The sequence below is a fragment of the Lutjanus erythropterus genome, chromosome 7 (genome assembly GCF_056507025.1).
Source record: "Lutjanus erythropterus isolate fLutEry1 chromosome 7, fLutEry1.hap2, whole genome shotgun sequence".
Classification (NCBI taxonomy): domain Eukaryota; kingdom Metazoa; phylum Chordata; class Actinopteri; order Lutjaniformes; family Lutjanidae; genus Lutjanus; species Lutjanus erythropterus.
In genome coordinates, this window is record NC_139323.1 from 15593949 (window position 1) to 15617410 (window position 23462).

Genomic DNA, 23462 nt, shown 5'->3' on the forward strand with positions numbered 1-23462 from the left:
ATCTGAAAAAATATCTGAGGATGACAACCTGTCAGGTTCTCAGTCAGTGCTGCCATGGCTTTTCATGCTGAATGAACCATGTCTCAAGGCAATTAATTAAAACTGAATGAGATTGAGATTAAAATTGGTTTACGTAAGAAAGAAAAGGATGCAGTAAATTGTTTTTGCAGATGTATTATCATTATGTGGTTCGTTAAAGTAAGTGATCCATGCAGAATGTCATTTTGTCTGTATGTATGTATGTATGTATAAGGTCATCAGATACTGTATCTACATGAAATACGGGTTCCACGGGGGGTCTTCCTAAAGGGCTGAAGTTTTTTGCAGAACCATTTCCTTCCGAGGAACCCTTTGTTTTGTGAACCCTTTTCATCCACAGAATTAGTTTTGGAAGAGAGAGTTCTTCAAGGATTGCTGAAATTCATGAAGAACTCTTTTGTCAAGGGCCATAATATAAAGTGGTTCTCTGTAGAACCCCCTGGGTAGGACCTAGATAAAACCTTTGGAATTTAAAACGGTTCTCTGTGGAACTTCATATCAGAAGGTTCTTGGTAGACCCCCTGGATAGGTTTGTGTTAGAAGAACCCTTAGAAGGTTAAAAGAGCTGGATAGAACCCCATGAGAGGGTCCTGGGTGGAACCATTACACCAGAGAAAGGTTCTCTGTAGAACCTCTCATAGGGCATTTTGGGTTAAACCTTTCACAGATTGGTCTAAGTATAACCCTTTGTGTTGAGTTCAAGGGAAAGTTCCAAGTGTAGCCTTTTTAAAAGGTTCTAACAGGAACCAAAAAGGGTTTGCCTAAGTACTCTTTATGGTTCTAGTTAGAATTTTTATATCTAAGAGTGAATGTGTATGTGGTATTTTGTTTGTGCAGTACATATAAAAATAAATAGGGCCAGATGTCAGTCTCTTTCACTGACGTTGCAATTCTTACATAAACCCAAGTTTTCCCATTTGGTGAAAACCACTCACTGCTTCATATTATGGAGAGAAAATCCTGCTGTAGAGAAACAAAATTAATGATGTCCTCCCATGACAGCCAGTATGTGCTGTATTAAGGATATTGTGATTTGCCGTGTCACCCAATCCACCGGGGTCAAGCCTCCATTTTCTTCTATAACCCATATGTCACCATACAGTGTGACAAAATGTAATTTCCTGGACAGCGAGCCATCCCATCCCATGCACGTGTCATCGACTGTTACAAGCAAGGTCATTGTCAGCGCCCTCGCGGGTCGTCCATACATGGTGTGTCCTTATAAATCGTGAGTGTCCGGTCAAGACTCACAGATAGGAAGCTATTGGCACTCAAGATGATTAAAGAATTGGATTCCCCTTCATACATTCAGGATGTATGTACACACAGAGGCAGCTAAAGATCATCTTGTTATATCTTCTGCGCTGTTTCTATACCTCAGTCGGTACATATGTTTATTGACCATCCAGTGACTTAATGAAATACAGATTGGTGTCAAGTGTTGAGCTACTGTATAAACAAACCTCCAGTGATTCCTGACATCATACAGAGTCTCCAAGTCTAAACAGAAGATCTCCTTTCATTGGTGTTTTTACTTTCAAAGATCTTATTGAGGTGTCCAGTTGATTTGAGGTGTGGTGACATATGGGCTGAGTGATCTGATGATATGTCCTGTGTTGGGAAAGCTACTTGAACACTGAAATCAATTATTCATGACAAATTAGTCACATTATTTTACAAATTACTACTTACTCAGGCGATAGAGCAGGTCGTCTTCTGATTACAGGGTTAGCGGTTCAATCCCAACCTCCCCTGTCTGCATTTAAGAGTGTCCCTGGGCAAGACCTTGAACCCCAGGTTGCTTCCCAGCCACTGGGGATGTACAAGCCAGTGCATTGCTTGTCCCACACTGGGGTAAATGGCAAGAGTTGCACCAGGAAGGGCCTGGGACATAAAAAAAAAAAAGCCTATTAGATTTCTGGTTTGACAGCAAGATGGAAACAGATGATCTGCTGTGCTAAGCATCCAAAATAAGAAAACTTAAGGCTGAGGAAGGCAAGTTATTTTTGGCGTCACTGGGCAAAAGTTCAATAATAACTTTAAAAGCATAATTTAATTCAAGCAGTCTGAGAGAAAAGTAGAGTTCTGCTCCTCTTCTTGGCTCTGTTTTCAGCCTGTGACAGGAGACTTTGGCCAATCACAACGATTGCTGAATCTCAATCCCAAAACAGTATTTTAGCAACCTGAGAAGGAGACTCAACCATCTTTCTCCAGATTTGATTACTGCACTTTTTACTAATTACTCAACAGCAAAATTAAGTAAATGACATTATGTTTGTTACACAGTCCAGTTCTGTCAAAGATGTCTTTTAACAACAACAAGACTACACACCCACAGGTTACATTATTTTGAATTAAAAACACAAAGTATAAAATGAAATTTACTGACCATCAACAGCTACCTTAACATTAACACCAGTGACTGCTCACTCCTTTTTTATCCCCCTAATATTAGCAAGCTAGCTAAGAAGACACAACATATAAATGAGACCGCGTTCTCCTCCTCTTACTGCTTCCCTCAAGCAACTGTGCCAAGCTAACATGTTCTGGACCAGTCGGTCCTCTGAATGCACAGAGACCAAACAGCCCTAAAACCTCCACTCTCTCGTGGTAAAAGCCGACTCCATACATGTCAAGTCAGAGAGCAATACTGTGTTTCATAGTTGTTGTGTAATTATTGAGCGTTGAAGTGTAATCTCCTCACACCAGTTGTTATTTTAAAAAGTTATCACATTACTTGTTACTAAGGAATGTGTCACTGCCCAACACAAGATAACATAATTTTATCAACCATCAGATATTTTGCTATATTGTATAGATTTAAATATCATCTGTGTAATGAAGAACCCAAATCTATCAGGTATTTAATTTTCTGAATTAGACAATAACAGACTGTGATGTGTATTGATATTGCAATATAAAATAGATGTACTGTGATTTTCCTGTTTTGTCCACTTCTAGGTCATTTTCATGCTTGTCAAAACATTCATTGTCCTCTTGAAGCATGTATGGATGTGTCTGCATTTGTGTCTCCACTCATTCATTCTGTTTTTTCCTTTTATGTATCAATGATGACAGTGATGGTGTTAAATGTCAGATGGACATGTCGCCACATTTTCCATTTTCCAAGGGCTGATGGTCTTTTTAGCTCGACCATGATTTTTCAGTTTATCTAACTGATAACTGAAAGGATTTTATTACCAAATTACTTATTTTGTTTTAGTCAGTTTTCCTAACATGATTCCTCAGGTGAAGTTAAAGCAGTGAAAATGACATGACAGAGAGCCACGGCAGCTCTAACTTCAAAGGCAAAAGAATTATAACTGCTGATTAATATAGACGTTGCAAAACAACGGCTACGCTGTAAACAACAGCGGCTTTGCTTGACAGGGTGCAATCAATTTCGTTTTCACTGCCAGTAAGCGGTGCTGTAAAAATTCGGTGTTATTACCAGAGTCTGTTTGAACAGGACCTATCTAACCCTCGTATCTGAGCTCCGTGTAGAAGATTTGAGCTGCGTTTTCTTGTGTCTTTCCGAGTGTGGTGTTGCACAGGGGAGGTTCTCCCTTGACCCTCCCTTGAAATCTACTACTCATCCAATTTTCAGTTTATTCCACAGTGGGATGACTCACGCTGCTCAACACACACACACTTTAGAGACCTTATGTAACATTTTAAGGCCACTCATACAACAGGGCCACATGGATTTGTTGTACCTCTTGAACAGTATTGATCTCTTTTTGTCAATGAAAAGCTCATTCATTCATATTATCACAGTTCATAATGTGGCGGAAACTTGTTGCTCAATTTGATTTTTTTTGTTTGTGTACCAGGTGTTGCATGTTTCCGTATCTTTTTCGTCTCCTGCTGATATAACAGGAAGTGAGCAGCTCTCCACCCCACTCTTAGACCTAAAAGTGTTTTTTCTTTTCTTCCTCGCAGAAGATTTTAAAAAGGTTTCACTTGGAACCCTTTCAGAGAGTTCTACCTAGTAGAACCCTACAAAAGGGTTTTTACCAAACACCCTTCTATATTCCAAAGATTTTATCTAGAACCCACTCAGGGAGTCCTATTGAGAACACTTGTATCTGCCAGGGTTTTCATCTGGAACCTACCCAGGGGGTTATACCAAGAACCCTTTTAATTTGAACATAATCTAAGGGTTCTACAAAGAAACCTTTTATATTATGGTACAGAGAACCCTCGGCAAACCTTTGATGGGAGACTTGTTCAAACCTTTCTTGGAAAAAGGATTCTGTAGATGAAGAGAGTTCTTAATGGACCCCTTACTCTTATACAGAACCCTTGAAGAACCCATTCTTCAAAAAAAGAAAAGGTTCCTCAGAGGCGCATGGTTCTGGGTAGAATTTTAGCCCTTCAGGAAGAACCCTTTTGGAACCCTAATTTCCAAGAATGTAGATACAGGAGTTATCTACTGTTGTGAAACATGTGGTCACTTTTTCACCCTCGGGACGTTGTTGTGTGTGTATGTCAGGATGTATTTTTGTGTTTACAGGAAGGTGGTGACGTGTGAAACCACACACAATGCCCCATCTTCTTGATATAAATAAAAAATATCCCAAAGCCATTTGTGTTTACAGTGAATAATGGTGAGATTTATTCCCCTACTGACACAGTGCCGTGCAGTCCCGCCTCATAAGAGATGCTGTACAGTAGATTCAGCTGCTGCTATTTTCTCAGGGAATCCAGGCATGAAATGTGTTATGGAGCGTCATAATGAGTTGAGAGAAGTGGACGTTCAGGCTGTATTGATGCAGATAAACATATGATGGTGCGAATCACTTGGGTGAGCAGATGTTATGTGCAGCAGCCAACCTCTATTTTCTAGCCACATAGTTACATCTTTACCAATTCCAACATAAATAACAAACATCTTTTTCTCAGAATAGTAACTCAAGTACACACATGCCCACTGGTTCCATTTAATTATTTACCTGTGTCTTGTACTGTGGTCTTCATAGATCATAGTTCATTCATATTTTTCTCATGGAAAATGAAACAGAACATTGTACTAAAGCCTTATAGTTTCTGTAGAATTGTCCTTTCAAAATAAAACATTTTGTGCACCACTACAGAAAGACATACTGTAGTAGTTTAGATGTATGGTAACAGCATCTTTCTTCTCTAAACACGGTAGAGCGTGATGAATCCTCATGGGCTTAACAGATCTGTTCATGTTTCCCTAGCAGCTTCATCACAGCTTTCCTCTCAGAGTAAATGGGTCACAGGATCATCATGTTTGCAGAGCCATACGTCTCAATAACGGCGCTCATGAACGAGCTATAACCAGTGAAAAAAAGAACCAATGAAAAAGTCTTTTTGACCATAAACGAGAAAAATGCGTGGTGTCCCCACAGCTGCTGTAACTTGTGTTGTAAGATCGCAGAGATAACACAGAAGATACGCTGAATCCTGCACTGTTAGAAATAAAGGTGCTAACTAGAACCATAAAAGTTTTTTTTTTTTGGCTTGTCTCTATAGGAGAGACCTGTTCCTGGCTAAACTTTTTAATGAAGGTTGCACTTGGAACCCTTTCAAAGAGTTTGACCTAGAACCCAACGTAAAGAGTTACAACTAGAACCGTCTGTGTTTCTTGGTGTTGTTTTGAAACCGACCGCTAAATAGCTGTGTTCTTATCCCACTTTCCTGTTCCGATTGTAGTAGAAATAAAATTTTTACACTTAAATGTCATACTTGTGATGTAGTTTTCTTTAAGCTGTGGCAGTTTTCCTCAAATTAGATAAAAAAATTGCAATATATCACCTTGCTTACAGTATTGCAATACATTGTAATATATTGAATCGTAACCTCTGTATCATGATACATATTGTATCAATCACCAGGTTCTTGCCAATACACAGCCCGAGTAGAACCTTAGCCTTTCAGGAAGAACCCTTTTGGAACCCTTATTTCTTAGAATGTGTTTTCATTGATGCTTCTGTCTCTCTCATGCCTTTCTCCATCCTTCAGTACAAACAAGTGGAGCAGTACATGTCGTTCCACAAGCTGCCGGCCGACTTCCGACAGAAAATCCATGATTACTACGAGCACAGATACCAGGGCAAGATGTTTGATGAAGAGAGCATCCTGGAGGAGCTTAATGAGCCTCTGCGCGAGGTATGAAAACACCCATGCATCCACGATAATGTGTCAGTTCACACACAAATACACACACTTCTCAACTCTCCAGCAAGTAAGTGGACCGGAATAAATTCATTATAATGCTCAGATATGGTCTCATCGCTGAGGAATGTTAAAGAAATATAAATGGTTCACATGGTTTTTATTTTCCCACGCACCCAAAATCTGTTTTTCCTGCTGCCAGCGGAAACTGTTTACTCCAGTTTACAGTAAACAAAGTCCTCTACTTGCTTCAAGGACAGCTCAGAGTACGCTTCAGGTAACAGAAAATGAAGAGAAAAAAAATAGAGAGAACGCTCAGAGGAGCTATGCAAGGGTCCTTCAAGGTAATTAAAAAAGGTTCCTGATGAGTGTTTGTTGTGGAATTTGTCTTTATTAACTGATTTTCAGAGTAAACAGTCCTAATTTCCCCCTTTTCAAATAAAAAAGGAAAGTAAACATCTATAAAGGTAAATCAATCATGAACTCAATAGTTTTTGTAAATGTTCTTTCTGAAATGCTAGAATACCCCCTAAACAAATAACACTGAATCTTAGCATCCGTTTCCCACAGCTGTCTGTTCCTGTAACTGTTTAACAATGCTACACTGCTACATGGAAACACAAACAAATATTGTGTAGCATGCACACCCAGCGATCTCACAGTGTTCAATACAACATCATGATCAAACGCTGTCTCCTGTCGCCGTTTAGGAAATCGTCAACTTCAACTGCCGTAAGCTGGTGGCCTCCATGCCGCTGTTTGCCAACGCTGACCCCAACTTTGTGACGGCCATGCTGACCAAACTGAGATTTGAAGTCTTCCAGCCCAGAGACTACATCGTCAGAGAGGGCACCATCGGCAAGAAGATGTACTTCATCCAGCACGGTGTGGTGAGCGTCCTGACCAAAGGAAACATGGGCATGAAGCTGATGGACGGCTCCTACTTTGGAGGTATGTCACTGTCTGTCACCTTGGGATCATCATAATTATGATTCTATTCTATTCTATTCTATTCTATTCTATTCTATTCTATTCTATTCTATTCAGAACAGAATAAAAGATAACAACAGAATAGAATGGAACAATGGAACAGAACTTAATATAACTTAATATAATAGAATAGAACATTATGTAATAGAATAGAATAGAACAGAGCAGACTATCTGTTCTGTCTTGTTGTTTTAGTCTATTGTATTCTACTCTGTTATGTTCTATTCTATTCTATTCATTACATTACATAACAGAACCCAACATAATAAAACAGAGTAGAATAGAACATGACAATAGATGGTTCTTTTCTATTCTGTTCTATTCTGTTTAAGCCATATGTTATTTATGCTTGCAGCAGATTACACCCCGGTACCACAGATGTGTGTTTACTATTTAAATAAGAATTGTAGCAACAAGCAGATGAGGACAAACAACAGCACCCTGACATTTTACTTGGACTTCTCGTGCAGTCTTGCCTTACAGCCACTTCTGTCCCACTTTCCCCGGCTGTTGTTCCTCTGTGGTCGTTAAAAAGCATGTGGTGTCTCCGCTGCCATCACCACCCATAAACCCATAAACACACACTTTTTTAAAAGTCTTGTAGACGCATGGTTTGGGCTACATTTTTACCATCCGGTGCCCTCTGCAACAGACCACTGGCAGCGATGTTGATGTGCCAGCAGCCCTGGGCACTGCTGGAGTGACACACACGCACATACACATCAGACATACACACATCCAATTAATAACAGTTAATTAGCAGCACAACAGTGATGATGGGGCCATTTGTAATACCATACATGGAGTGTTCAGAGTCATCCCAGCCGCCAGGGAGGAAGTCACCGGTCTCTTCTCACACAAAACTAGCAGTGGGCTGGATTAGTCAGACATGGTTTATCCATGGCTGTGCTGTGTGTGTTTGTGGTAAAATCTCTCAATTAGTCAGTAGCAGGAAGTAGATAGTGATGTCAGGCCAAATAAGTGACTTTGCTCCAGTTTATATTAATGGATTTTGGCTGTTTGTACAGTAGCTCTCATCACAACACAGACACAGGTCGGCTCTTTGAAACAGCCGTTTATTGTTTGGGCGCGTCTTGTTTCACTGAAGCATCCTCGCCTTAATCACTCTGTGAAAACTCGTTGGCTGCTAGTCATTAAAAGAGCTTTTCAAGTCCTTGAAAGTCCTTTGAAAGTCTGTTTGGGTGTTTATGTTGGCTTCAGACCTCAACATAATATTGAACGCAATACATCAGTGACTGCTTTGGTTCATCATGTCACGGGTCAGAGGATGGCGTGGACGAGGTTGGAAGGAAGAAGACAAGGGAAATGGGGGGCAAATAAACTGTTGTGTTTTTTTCGTTACATCAACAGCTAGAGTAGTGCACTCAGTAGATTTCAGAGCTCTGCCAGGCAAATGCGAAAATAATATGTGGGTGTAATCATCATGATTTTGATTTGTAACTGTAATGTAACTAGTTACATGTAAGTAAGTACTTTCCAGTTCTGCTGGTGTGAAGGCATAAAAAAGTTTTTTAAAGGTTTTTCAAAATTGTGAATCTCAGAGATCCTTCAGTGTACAGTCATGAACTCATGCACACAAAAAAAATAGCCTGATGAGTCCAGTAGTATGTGAGATTAGCTGCACTAATCGAATACGTGCACACAGAGGATTTATGCAACGACACTTACTTGTACTGTTTCCTTCCATTTACGGTTTTGTTTTACTGGGACACATTTCTCATCAGCAAACTTTGGGAACATTGGCTCCATTACTGTATTATGACATTTAGAAAAAGACAGAGCTTTATAAACAATTTTCTACGGCTATAAAAGCAGCTGAATCTGCAGCTTAGCCTTTGGCTATTTTTTCAAAATTGCTGTCTGGCAGAACAATGCTCAAGTTGTCCAGCCACAGCCATCACATCACTTTGGTTGCTTTTTTTCAGTAAATAGGATCTTCAGCCAAAATTAGGTTTGGTGAAAAAATACTGGAAACAAGTTTTGCACAATTGCCTTATTATTAGTTTGGGTGACTGTTGTGAACCACCAAAGCTTTTACAATATGTTGCCTCAAAGTCACTTTTGTGTCTTGTAATTAAAATCATTTATATTTATAATGGTACAGATGGAGGGGCTTATGTAGTTAACTGATTATCCGTGAACTGGCATACAGTTTCAGAATCTAGAAGACGAGAATAAGGGAAAAAATATGCTAATATTGGTACCAGGAGCAGAATAAGGAGTTTCACTGTGAACATATCAGGCAATAAATCAGCAAAGAATTCCGGCCATTATATTTTCCACTAATGAGAACAGGAAACAGTGTATCCCAGACTAAAGAAAGTCACTGCTAAAATTCACTGTATCCATCCTGGATTTCTCTTTATTTGTAATCATATTTAAGGATTTGACAGTTGCCCTGTCCACAAGCTACAAATGGTTACCCAGTGGTTTGAACAGCTTTTTAATGCAGCCCCCATGGTTTCATTAGTTTTCCTCTCCCAGCACTTCCCGCTAATGATTCTAAAAATATGCAAATGGTTGTGTTATGTATAAGCAGGGAGATCCCCACTGACAATTTATGCAAGGACGTCTGGGGCATCTTGTAGATTCTGAGGAGAGTTTTTGCCCGACTCTTACAAAACTGTAGCATCTATAACGCTTAACCTTCATTTCTCCAACATGACTGGACAAAACTCAAAACCGTGGTACTGAAGACTGCCATTCCGCTGACTATGCTTTATAATCAGACTCACCATATTTTTCATCAGTTGACAGAGTAATGCTCTGACTTCATGTTATATTTATATCTAAAGGGTTTCATACAGTACATCCCACCACTCTTACTTCCATTACAGCAGCTGACGTACATACAGTAAGTAGTGGAGCGTCTGTCTGTGTAGGCTATTAATCATTAATCTGCTTTATCAGATGGGGAGGAAAGTCACAGTCTCAAGGTTACACTTAAATAACCTCTCAATAAAAAACTACTGTATTCTGACTCGTAGTCAGTGAATGTGTGTGTGTGTGTGTGTGTGTGTGTGTGTATTGTATGTGCAGTGCAGTATGCAACTGTTGTATAGAGACAGTGTACGTATGTGCTCACATGTAAGGGAGGACACCCTGAAAATATCTGGCATCTGTGGTCTGCGATGTAAATGCCAGCCATTATGGTTAATCTTTGTTTTTGCATTGAAACAGTAGTCTGAGATTTGGGATGAAAGGGGTTTTTTTGCTCTCTTAGACAAGAAGATTATTACCACATGTTTGTACGGTAAAACGGTTAAAGCCAGCAGCTAGTTAATTTAGCTCAGCATAAACACTGGACAAAGAGGAAATTAGTGAGCTCACTTATTAACTTGTTACACTTTGTTTTTCTTAATCAGTTGGACTTTATTTATTTAGCACTTTTCATACAAACAGAAAGCAACACAAAGTGCTTCACACAATAAAAATAATAAAACCTTCTGTCCTCATCAGCACACATGCAGCTGTGTTTTGTAATAACTGTAGGGAAGACCAGAAAGTAGAGCATTACAGTAGTCAATTCTGCAGGTAATAAAAGCATGCATCAGTGTCTCTGTGTTGACTTCAGAGAGAAACGGTCGCACTCTGGCGATGTTCTTATGATGATCAGATCCAGTTTTGGTTATACTTCTAATATGTGTTTCAAAACTAAGATTCAAATCACTGATAACTCGAAGATGTTTTGCGTGTTGACAGAGTTAAAGTGCCAGTTCTTATGGTTTTGCGTTGAGTTTCTCTCTCTGATTTTCAGGACCAATAATCAAGGCCTCGCTTTTGTCCTGGGTGAGTTGAAGAAAGTTCTCTGCCTGTTAAAAAGGGCATCAGTTGGCCGTGAGTCCTCAAGAGACACGGCGATGTACAACTGTGTATCATCAGCATAAGTGGGGAAATTGATACCATGCGTCCTGATGACGTTTCCAAGTAGCAGAATGTAAAGATTAAAAAATGTTGGACCTAAAATTGAACCTTGGGAGAACCACAATCCATTTTCTAGCTTTTTGATGAACATTCATCCTTTGTTACATAAAATTCTGTCAGACAGATTAGACTTAGACCAGTTAAAAATAGTATCAGAGGCCAATCAAATCACGAAGTCTATCTAAAAAGAATTGAATGGTCGACTGTATCAAAGGCTGTAGTAATATTGAGTGATACTAATACAGAGTTTTTTTCATATCCCTTTTTGACCTCAGGTCGGCAACAACCTTGATCAGTGCCGTTTCTCTGCTGTGATTGGCTTGAAAACTAGACTGCTGTGTGAGATCATAAAATCATTTAACTAATTAATAACAACCTTCTTTAAAAATTTGACTAAAAAATGTCAGATTGGACACATCTCTGTAGTTGTTAAGCACTGAAGCATCTAAATTATTTTGATTAAAAAGAGGTGTAATCATGGCAGTCTAAAAAGCAGCAGGGAACCCATCTGAAGCGAATGGTTTATAATGTTAAGAATGTCTTCATCTAAAAAGCTATAAACTGTTTTAAAAATGATGTGGGAATGGGGTCTAAAAAGCAGGTTGTTGGTTTTAATTGAGAAATTACTTTACTAAGCATTTTAGCATCAACCAGAACAAACTTCTCTAGTGTTTCCTCATATAAAAAGAAAGGTTCAGGGGTGATAAAATTCATAGACTGGGATTGAAACAAATTAGATCTAATAGTTTCTATTTTACCACTGAAGTTTAATCAGTTTACTCTGCGTGGAAAAAAAGTGTTTGTCGCTTCTTATGAGCTTATCTTTACATTTGGACAGAGCCAGGTTAACTATGTCCTGTATGTTTCTGGTTGTTGTGCTAAGTTATGCGAACCGGCTGCAGGTGGCACTTTCAAATTACATGACAGAAATGATCAATTAAATCCAATCAATCCAATCAAGCTCTTTAAGGCAAATAAGTGTATTTCCCAAAATGTCAAACTATCCATCTAATAAACATTGAACAGTTATTTATGCTTGTAATGTTTTTATGCTTTTTAAGGGCATGCGTCTGTTTGTTTGTCTGCAATTTTTCTCCTGGTTTGTTTGTTTTGTGCAGCGCCCTGTTTGCAGCTGGAGAACCAACAGTCATGAATAGACAGTTAGTCAAGTGCCTGCATAGTTTTTGTTTTTTCTGCTGCTGGCAGGTTGCTGAGATGTGCAGTGAGAAAAAAAACTGTGTGCATGGTTTGACATTATGATTGACATAACTATAAAGCTAGCTTAATGCTGTTAAACTGCTGTTACACAGTTAAAAACCAAGTAGGTTGGTAAAAGGACAACACTCGCCAACAACATTCAGTGTCCAACCATTCTGCTCCTGTAAATGGGCTTGTCTGTCTCTGTTACGATGGGTTTCCATCTGACATGGACAGGACAAGCTTTTCCTCCATGTATGATTCGTTGCATGAATAAAAGCAACAGTGACGACACCAGCACCTTTCTGAAATGTTCAGATTTTCAACTGGAAATGCTCACAGCGTCTTTCAGCTGCAGCAGATGTTTTTTTCTCATCGAGAGCAATTGAACAAATATGTTGGTGCTCAGAAAAAAAAAATCTATGTAGACCCATGCCCTTTCAGTCCATTTCACTATATTGCCCCAATGCATGGCCTTAATGGAGTCTCCTCGCTTTTTTGTTATTTTTCTCACTCTCGCACAGATAGTCAGGAGAGGTCGACCTCTCAGGCGGGGGGGGGGAAAGGAGTGCATATGGTTGTCAAGACAACAGTCAGCCCCAGCCCATAGAAGAAGAAAGCTTGAGAGAAGATACCAGGGGAAGGGAAGGGGAACAACTGAATGTAATGAAGCCTAGCTGCACATCTTCAAATATAGTGTGCTTCCTTCACACGTCTGTCTGTGCTGAAAGAAATACTCGGTTTTCAGCAGGTCGTACTGACTACATACAACATGTATAAACCAATTTCATTCTGATTACACATTTGCTCAAGGCCTTGAGTTTTGTACAGACTGAAATACACTGAAAGTTTAGACTAAAGTCAACTGGGGGAAAAAAATCCAACTTATTGCATATACAGTATCTTGAAGGGATATTTAGAGGAAATTTTTTACCTAAGGTGGTATGAATTACTCACCAGTAGAAGTATTAATGCATGTGGATATCAGCTTTGGCTAAGACCAAAAAGTTTCCTAACAATACTAAAAACAAGCAACCAGGACTGGGCTTTAATCATCTCCAATAAAAGATCTTTGTGTATATTGTTTTGTAATAATGTAAAAGCACTGTATCAATTTCAAACTGCAGTATCTCTCTTCTTTTCTGTCATTGAAACACCCTGAAATCTGCCAGTCTGCCATTTTGTGATCTGACCGTCTCTCGTCTGGTCTCTCTTTCACCCCATCAGAGATCTGTCTGCTGACCCGTGGCAGACGGACGGCCAGTGTGCGAGCGGACACCTACTGTCGCCTGTACTCGCTCTCTGTGGACAATTTCAATGAGGTGCTGGAGGAGTATCCCATGATGAGGAGGGCCTTTGAGACGGTTGCCATTGACAGATTGGACAGGATAGGTAAGACGGCCATCTGGTTCAACAAAACTCCACCAGCTGCCTTTATTTGATATCATTTAGCAACGTATTATCTAACATGGTAGTATTGATTGGTGTTTTCAAACCTTTGTAGACTGCTCAGTCAAAGTCCCAAAGATTTAGTTTGGATCTTGTTTTGTTTTGTTTTGCACCTTTGAAACTCACGAGCACATTGAGTGATACTATTATATTCAGATCTTGGTATTTTTCTCATTACTTGTTTTCCACTTTGCCCATTTAAAATAATGTCAGATTTATACACAGTTTCAGTCTCATAAGCCCAAAAAAACATCCACTACTATCCACTAACATTTCAATGGGAAAGGATACAATCGGCATTCATTCCCTGGTCAAATGACGCTGCAGTAGTCGGCTCCACATCGAGCGGCAGTGATGGAAACATGAAACCTGGGTCAGTAACTTCTGTGATCCTTTTGCTACTTTTTTCAGTCATGGCTTGACTCAGTTTGACTCAGTACAGCAGAGTTTGCGCCCGCTTGGTGGTGTGTAATTAACTGACGGCTGCTCATCTTTAGTTGAGAGTCTGAGAGGTGGATAAACATTTAACTTTTTCGCAGTAAAAGTCACAGTCCCCGGTTTTTTTTATCTTAAAGATTTTAGCAACACAGGAGAGAAAGAAAACTTCAAACTAATCTGAAATGAACTGAACATGAAGACATTTTTAAAAATGCCTTTTTTCTGCTCTTCTGCACAAACACATCCCTGCTTTCCAGCGACACTGGTAATGTGAAAATGGTCAATCACTTATTTTGAGTTTAGCCATGTGTACGTGCATTAAAAGTGCATGTACATGCTAATTTTGGTGTAAAAACCATAGTAGACTGACAAGTAGGCTTGCTGTGGATTTACAGGTGTTACTCAGTGTTCAGGCATACATCAAATACAGTGACCATGTTTGTAAGATAAAAAAAGATAAAAAAAATCACATTTGTATAATAGTAAGTGTGTTATCTATACATCATCTGACGATGACACTACAATTATAAACTGTGTGTTGCAGCACAGACAAGCAGAGGTCAGATTTCACTTATCACATGACGAGAGTAAGGGTTGACCAACAAGATGATGGTGGTGGATTTGATGTCATCATTTTTCTGAAAGAAAAAGTGCCTATTTAGCAATATTTTGGATGGATTTTAGATGGAACCTGGTAACAATAAAAAGACAATCTGAAAGCTTTGACTGATGAAGGTGGCAGCATCTGGAGGCAACACCTCTGATCTACACACACACCTTCTAGCGCATCACAAGAGTGAGGCTGTCAAAATGGGCCCTGCAGTGAAAGGTCGACCAAAGAGGGTAGAACATTAAAGATCAAAGTAAGTGCTCTACAGATAGTGAGCGCCATTGCTGAATATCTTGTAAAACGTCTGTTGTAATCAGTAACATCAGTATTTTCATACGTTTATTTCCTTCCTCACAGTGGCATCCCTACAGAAGCCAAATCACTGTCCAGTCAACAACCTTTAATCCATTTATTGTATCTTTAGAACAAAATACAAAAATGCAACATCCAATCTCTCCCTCCAGACTTAATATAAGAAATGGGTCTTGGCGATTTAGTGACGCATGATTAGTATTACGCTTCACTGATAAAAGCTGCAGGTATGGTGTCTTCATAAGTATGTGAGTCATTCACGAGATGAAATGAAGCATAAGGAAAATGTATTCATTCATTAACGTGATGTCTCTGTCAACACGCTGCACCGTCTGACAGCTGTGATGTACTGTATGAATGATCCTAACAGGGACGATGTGGATGATGGAGGAACACAGTAGAGGCTGAAAATGTATTCATGGCTTTGAATCATTTATTATATAGTTTCTCGACTGTAAATCAGTCATAGCAATTGAACGCTTCCTGTGGATATCTGCCATTTATGTGTCAAAACAGCTACTTAACATATGTGACACTTATTGCAGTAGAAACTGTAATCACTTTTTTGTCCCTTGGTACTCTCTCTAGATTAATTTATTGATTTGTTAAAATGATTGCTCAGCAGTAACTGTCTGAATGTCTTTGGTTTGAATGCAGAAACACACACACAAACGTTGCACAGAGGCTGTCTTGTCTTAGTGAAGCCTTGGGATCCCCTTGTTAGCGTGTAAACAGAAACATGTTATTTTTCTGCTGATGTCACACCCTCCACACTTAACATGTTTACAAAAGCCCAGCATCCACCACCTGCCAGCTGTTGCCATAGCAGCCAGATTCCTCACATGAGCAGCCTTCAGTCAGTCGGCTCACATATTTCCAGCAAGACTGACATGTCTGCTTTAAGACCTAACCGCCACCCAAATATTCCCAATGGGCGCCATGTGCACTTGATGAATATTAATCACCAGTGTGTTCTTTTGTTTAGCTCTGTCAACAGTGTTTGTCAGGAAAAAATGGATCTGGATCAAACACGGAGACAGTTATCAGAAGCCATGTATAGAATATGAAATGTAAATACGGACTTCAAATAATAACACAAGCTCTGTTCCTTTTTATAGTGACTGTTGAATGTGTCTCTTTAAGATCCATGTTTTAAAATCCACCCCAATCCATTGCTTCAAATATGAATCTTTAAAAAACAACCCACAAGTCTTTTGAGCACCTGTGACCAGGAGTGCTTATTTAGGATCAGTTCAGCCTGACAGACCATAATTGCTCATGTTTTTGATGGTACCAGGCTTCCTCCAGCAGCCATCCATACACTGTCTCTGGCCTGTGAGCCATTCCTATAGGCGGCTAATCCTTTGCCCATTGTATTCATAACTTAATGCATCAAATTGTAAATACAGTGTCACATTATATCAGTAGAAGAAGTGATTTAAAGATTTACTTTAACTTACCAATGGATTCCATTTCCAAAGAGCTCTGGCCTCTGAAAGGTTTCAGCCTCCTGTGAAACTCTGCTTTGGGAACTGAAATAATTTGTGTGCCTACCTCCCAATCAGGTGGTGCGTCTCCTGTTCCCTTTAAACGCACCATTATTGTAAGTACCATCTGAAGTTATTGTCATCCTAGGATATATTTGCCATCCATGAGTGCCCAAGATGGTCACTCGGCTGGTGCTACCTGGCAGAGGGAGACACTCTCCTCTACATGTTTCTACCCTCATCAGGAGTAAGTGTACCAAGAACGACCCCTGCCATTTCTGCAAAGACCTTGTGGTGCACCTAGAGGCAGAACTCTAAACGTTACGGCCAGGCTTTTCCTAGACTCACAAGTCAGTCTCTAAACGCTTCACTCAGTAGAGACTACGGGCAATCTCCTAGCTGCCGTTGTTAAAACTGGGAGGAAACTCAGTAGAGAACTGAAAAAAAGGAGAAAGAGAAGAGGAGTGTCCTTGAAAAAATGTAAGGGGCATAGGTTTGTTAGCAGCCATTCTTGTTACTGTTCAAGCAACTATCTTGCATGTAGAAACCCCACAATGATCTGTAGGTGGCGAGATCTCCTCCCTCCACACCCTGTTTTTCAGTCCACAGATGGAACCCATACAGAATGCTAGAAGGACACAGGAGTCGTCACTGTCTGGATCTGCCTCCTCCCATCCTTCTCCTTCTGGCCAGGCAGCTGACAGTATTAAAGAGGAACAAGTTCATCACCAGGCTTTTTGACCTCTTCGTTTCATGGGTATCACTCATGCTCTTGTGCTGAATAACAACCAAGCTTTCTTGCCAGCTCTCGAGGCCACCTGCTGCATCAGAGGACTGATGCTTTGGACACACTACATGACTTTCAAAGTCATCAGATCGCTGTTCTGTTCACACTACAGAACTTTTCCTTTTCTAATTTGGAATCTTGAAATTGCTATGCTGTGCACACTACATGACTGATCAGTGACAGAGAGAGGAGGATTCCCAGACGAGTCAATCTGGTCTCCAGACTATGTTTTGTCATGAAAACGCATCATGAAGACACATCAGTGTGCAGTGTATTATGGCTCTAGACGCTGCAGATGGCACTATTTGAACTAATACTACTGTTTTATTACTACTTTTTGCTATTTTGACTTCTCTGGCTGCTGCTCCAGTGCTCTTCCATCTCTTGTAGCTTATTACACAGCACCTTTACTTCTCCCAGACACAGCTGGTTGTCTGCAAGACACTGGCAAACTCTTGAATCACATCTTTGAACAGTTCATACATAGCAATCAGATGCTGATTTGCCTCTGATCTGGGAGGTTTTGTCTGCTATCTCCAAAAACTTTTAGCAAGTGGAACATGAAAGCTGAAATCCTGTAGTGTGAACTCAGCATAAACTGACCACTAGTGACAGTAGAGCAGCAGAGCTACATGTGCTACTCAAGTTTCCCACAGGCACACATACACTTCTTTACGTGACCATCTCCTGTGACTGCCTGTTGGCCCGCAAGGTAATGCAGATGGTGGATCATCTGGGTACAGTGAAGACGGCCAGCAAGCTGATGAAATCTTTGCTCCCAGCCTTGTTCCCCAATAGCATTGAACAGAGAGCAGAGAGCTACCATGACTGACCTTTAAAATCATTATCATTGGCTGGCTGCTCCTAATATTCCAACATTTCAGCTTAGTGCAAGCCTGCATAGAGTGCCAACCCCATGGAGCCTGCAGGAAGTCCAATAAAAAATGGATGAAAAGGGGTGTTGCCCAACACATAACAAATCTTTCAAGGAAAAATCTTGTCTTCAAACTGAACATCCTGTTTCCGTTGAGGAATGGTTCCATGTATCTACACTGAGAGGCATGTCACCTAGGTTGGACTTTATCCCTTTTTCTTTAACTCTGGTATCTTAAGGTATAAGTTAATAAAGCAAACAGCTGACACATTGAGGGTTTGTCTGGCTCAATGCAGCATTCGTTACCTTTCTTCACTTGTCAAAGCAATTGATTTGTGGGTTATAAAGAACTGTTCCCCTAATAGGCTCTGTCTCTCACTTCATCAAGAAGAAAGATGTCTCTGTTTACTTCCTCCATCAGTCATTCTGGTTATCATGTCAGAGAGAATGAACTTATAAATTAAGCTCTAGGAGGTTTCCAGACACATTGGTCTCTGACACACTCATCTTACTAACGTGAAAGCGGTTTCAGTTCCCAGTCTGCAAACACCTGAGATGTATTCTACAGACCCTCTCCTCTAATCTGGGACTTGTTGTTTCAGGGCCTTTTCACACCTGAAGTTCATGTTTTTGTTACATTCCATGCATTTGAGCAGGTTAGTTTTGGTTTCCTATTGGTTTCATTTTCATATTTCAGATGCTATACATGACATACCTACATCCTGTCATCATCACCCACTTGAGCTGCGTCTCCCTGTACTTGCGGTTGATTGGTTTGCAGATGGGTGCGTCTGTCATTGGTGTGTTGTTACTTAAATTCCTTTCGCTCTCATCCTTCTGAAAATAACTGAAAAATATAGGAATGTTTGTGAGTGCCAAAACCTCCTGTAATTGGTCCAAAAGTTCAATCCATCAAAAAAAAAAAAAAAAAAAATTACACTAGAAACAACCAGCCAACCATCAAACCATGGTTCAGTTTGATCAGGACCCAGACCAGTTCTTTTGGCCAAGGTTTGGCTATTTGGTCCAGAATGTGGCATGAGGTAAGTATCATGCCTGTAATTTTCATTCAGATAAAACTGAAAATTCCCAAAGTACAAGAACAAGGTAGGTAGGCCCTTAGTTTTCAGTGTGCTCTTCCAAGAGGCTGCCAAGCTTAACTTATTGGTGCGAAATCACAACCATTAAAATATCTATGAGTTTAACACAGCTTGATGTCACATGAGAGTTGCTGAGGTCACATGTGAGTTAATAAGGTGGTGTGGCATTCATGAGTCATCAGAGTCACTTGATTTAAGGTGTAAACTGCTGTGAAATTTTTTGCAAAGGGATATCAGCATGGCATAGACTGCTGAGCATCAACCAGAAAAGGTTGTCTTTTGGCTCCAGACCAGGGATTGTTGCATTTCTTGATGTATACTGCAGGTTTGTGCATTCTATGTTGCATATAGTAATTTCTCTCCATATGTTTTGGGTGTGTTCTCACTTCAATGCACATTTTCAAGTGTGTGGAAACACGGCACTAGTCAACTTGTCCACAACACGAAGTATTCACAGATGCACAGTGAATATTGTGATTCACAGACCACTCACTGTGTCTGTTTCCTCCAGCAGTGTGTTTAGCTGGTGCTTTCTTCTCAGTTTCTTGGTTTAAGGAGAGCTGAGCTGTGAGCTTGCTGCTCTTTCGTAGGCCATGCCACCATTTAATTCAGCTTCTCTAGTGCTGCATATTTTTGGGGGGTTGAGCAACAGCAAGGCCTGTTAGATGGCAAGCACACCCATTCTCATAGAAGGAGTTAAAGCCAAATAACTATTAATTTCTCCTGGAGGGCCACTGCATGCGAAGAACCGGCCATGTGCAAGCACACACCCACATAAGCACGTGTATAATCTAATCCAGTATGGGTAGTACATCCACAGACCTAAAAGCACAAATAGAGAAATGCTTTGGCAACAGACATGCTTTCTCTCACATTGTCAGCACTGAGATGACTCTGCAAAAACACTGGCTGGCAAAAACACAGGTCTATCCCCATAACAAGGAATCAGTGCACAAGATGAGATGCTCTCTATTTCTCTCTATTTGTGTGTGTGTGTGTGTGTGTGTGTATGTGTGTGTTGGATTTTGTGCATGGAGAAAATGTCAGATAGTTCCATATATAGGCTACTATATCCATCATGGCCGGGAATAAAGGATAAAGGTAAACAATAAAGCTGTTATTTCCGTGTCTAGTAAAGAATAGGAGAAAGTAAGATGATGCTGGGAGAACAAACTTAACTTGTACGACTAAGGCAGTTTTTTTCTTGCAACCAATAGCATTTATTTCAGCATTTTATTTCAGCAACAATGCTGCTGTGTGTCTCCATGTCATTGCAGGCAAGAAGAACTCAATCCTGATGCACAAAGTTCAGCATGATCTGAACTCGGGTGTTTTCAACAACCGTGAGAATGAGATGATCCAGGAGATAGTTAAATATGATCGGGAGATGGTCCAGCAAGTTGATGTACCTCGACCACGGGCCATGTCCATGACACCTCCTCTACATGGTGGGATCTCATCTCATCCAGGTTTCTCCGCCCAGCCCCAGAATTCAGCAATCGCCACTCTGCAGCAGGCCGTAGCCATGAACTTTTGTGCCCCCATGCAAGGGAACTCTGTGGGAACAGGAAACCTGCAGTCCCCCAGGATGGTGAGGAGGTTCCAGGTGATTGAAGGTGTATCCAGCCCAGTCTCAGCCTCTCCACTGCAGTCTCAGTTCCTTGCTTCTGGTGCCTTTGCTCCCATCTTGTCCAGCCCCCCTGTCCAGAGCCCGCTGGCAGTTGGAGGACGATCATTCCAGTATGGATCCAGTGCCCTAGCTGGTCCCACCTCAGGCTCCCAGCTTTCTCTAGCCCAGCAGCACATACCCAGCCCTGCACACCGGCCCAGCACACATAAGAGTACCCATTCCTTGCAAATGGGCAGTCTGAGCCAAGACGCCAGGGCACTGTCAGCCTCTCAGCCCTCACTGCCTCATGAGGGGGCACAACCAGCTGCCCCTAGTCCGCCCCAGTCTACACGAGTCTCCTCCACTTCCATTGGACCCCCCCAGACCCCATCAGGTCACACAGGCATCCGGAGCGCTGTACCACATAGGGTGGTGCTGCCCCACCAGATGTCTGTGGGTGCCTTCCCTGTAGCATCCCTGCCCGGTTCTATGCAGGGTTTCGGGGGTGGTGCAGGGATGGCAGTAGGGGGTGTTGGAGCAGGTCTGGGGGATTCGGGACTCCCCAAGAAGGACTCTATAGCAAGCATTCCTGAGACAGACCACATTAAAGTCAGATCCAGGCTATCCTCAAACTTGTGATCTTAATTAAATCTTCTGGAGGAGTGACTCAGTGAGGGGCTTGACTGCAGGGACACGGGGGGATTTCTGCTCTTTCTCCTACAGTTCCTCTTCTCTCTACCCACTCCAGTTTGACTATCCGAATGTATGAATGTCGAGTGAGTGGCAGCAGGGAGAATCCAGGAGGAGACTGTTCTAACATAATAAAGTCTGTATGGTGACTTTTGAATCTGCAGCACTGAGATGTTTCTACTCACAGACCATATTAGTTGCACAGATCAGTAGTGGTAAAGTAGCATCTTCCCATCCCCGACTCCTTTATTTACTGTATTTCACAACATATTCAACAACACAGGGGCACATCTGCTCCATTATCCTTTCATTCACCTCATTTAATTCAAACTTGGGGTTGGATTGGACTAAAAGAAAATCAGGGACCTGCTTCAGATATCAGAAGTTAGCACTTTAATGGGTTTTAACTACTGTATCTACCACATTGTGTCAGTTGGCTGGCTGTAAAAAATGATACAAAGTTAGGATAATTGTGGTTTTGTAAAAAAAAAAAAAAAAAAACATTAAAATGATGTGTTTTCTTATGTTTCTAACTATCCTTATATACCAAATTTGTAAGCACAAAATTGGATCATATTCAATAAGAGATCATATTCAATAAAATTTATTACACTATCTTAAGCCATATTATCCCCCCAGACTATTGATATGGATATATACTGTTACACACAGTATATATGAATGAATGGGTATATTTATAAATCAAACTTGCATTTTCAAAATCTAGCTGGCCTATTTTCTAAGTCTTCCTTGCCTCCGAGAGTCCCCACAGATAAATATTTGAGTCCCAGACAATGAGTGTCCATCATACTGAAATTACAGCTGTGGGACAAATTGTCCCGTTCCGGCCAAGTCATTGATTTCTACAGGAAATGTCTGCATGTTTGTTTAATTTAAAGCTGCATTAATCAATATTTTTTATATTTACAGTGAATCAAATGACAAAGGGTAATGTGAGGGGAGTTGCTCGTAGTGATGAACCTACAGAGAATGATTGCTCAAATCTGCATCTCTGTAGAGCCTTTTAGTTTAGCTCTTTTTGGGTTTGAAGACCACAGATTTTCTTTACAGTTCAGTCTTATTGCTCATCAACCCTGTTTCCAGTAGCGAAAGGCAGTAAAAAGCTTTATGTGTAATATGCACATTTAGTGAGCTAAAGTGACATATTTTTCCTGATTAGTTGGTGTAGACTAAACCAGATCTGAAGAGGTCAAAGCTTCACTTTCCAAATTCAACGTTCTACATACCACTAGCATTGCTGAGGTTTTTATTTCTTCAGACTTTTTCCCCTCTCAATGCACCTTGGAAGTTGTGCCAGAAATCTCCACTCTGCTGCCTGAAAGAAGACTCCAGTGGTTGCTTGTGTCTGCTGGATATGTAAGTAGCCAACTGACTCTTTGCTAAGCCCGTCCCCCAAACAGCGACTGAACAAACATAGATTAGAAACTGCAACTAGACACCACAGGACTATCAAGCTTTGCATGGGGCTCTAAGAAGAGCAATACTCTGTGTCTCTATAGTTTAAAGGGTTGTTCTTTCAAAAACCTAAAATACAAGCAAACATGAGGAATGCTTTAAACTTTGTCTTTATCTGCTCTTACGTGAGGTGTGCATATGTCTGGCTAACTAGCTTACTACCTGCAGTAACTTTTCCTCCAGCAAAACTTGTGTTAGATGGCAGTTATTCCCACCAGGGGTTAAATTGGGATTTGTTATGTGGGGAGATTGAGGAGAAGGATGTGCGCTGGTGCAGAAACAAAGTAGGGCTCCCACTCTCTGGCTCGCTGTCTT

At 40.7% G+C, this 23462-nt stretch overlaps 1 protein-coding gene across 1 annotated transcript in view; it reads left to right on the forward strand.

Moving 5' to 3' along the window:
- The window catches only part of hcn2b (hyperpolarization activated cyclic nucleotide-gated potassium channel 2b), a 59871-nt gene extending 36409 nt beyond the window's left edge, over window positions 1-23462 (forward strand). Inside the window, exons 5-8 of the mRNA XM_084722906.1 lie at window positions 6031-6177; window positions 6894-7134; window positions 13543-13707; window positions 20650-23462. Of these exons, the coding sequence (XP_084579032.1) occupies window positions 6031-6177; window positions 6894-7134; window positions 13543-13707; window positions 20650-21620 (1524 nt within the window). The 3' untranslated portion in view covers window positions 21621-23462. The remainder of the gene's footprint in view (window positions 1-6030; window positions 6178-6893; window positions 7135-13542; window positions 13708-20649) is intronic.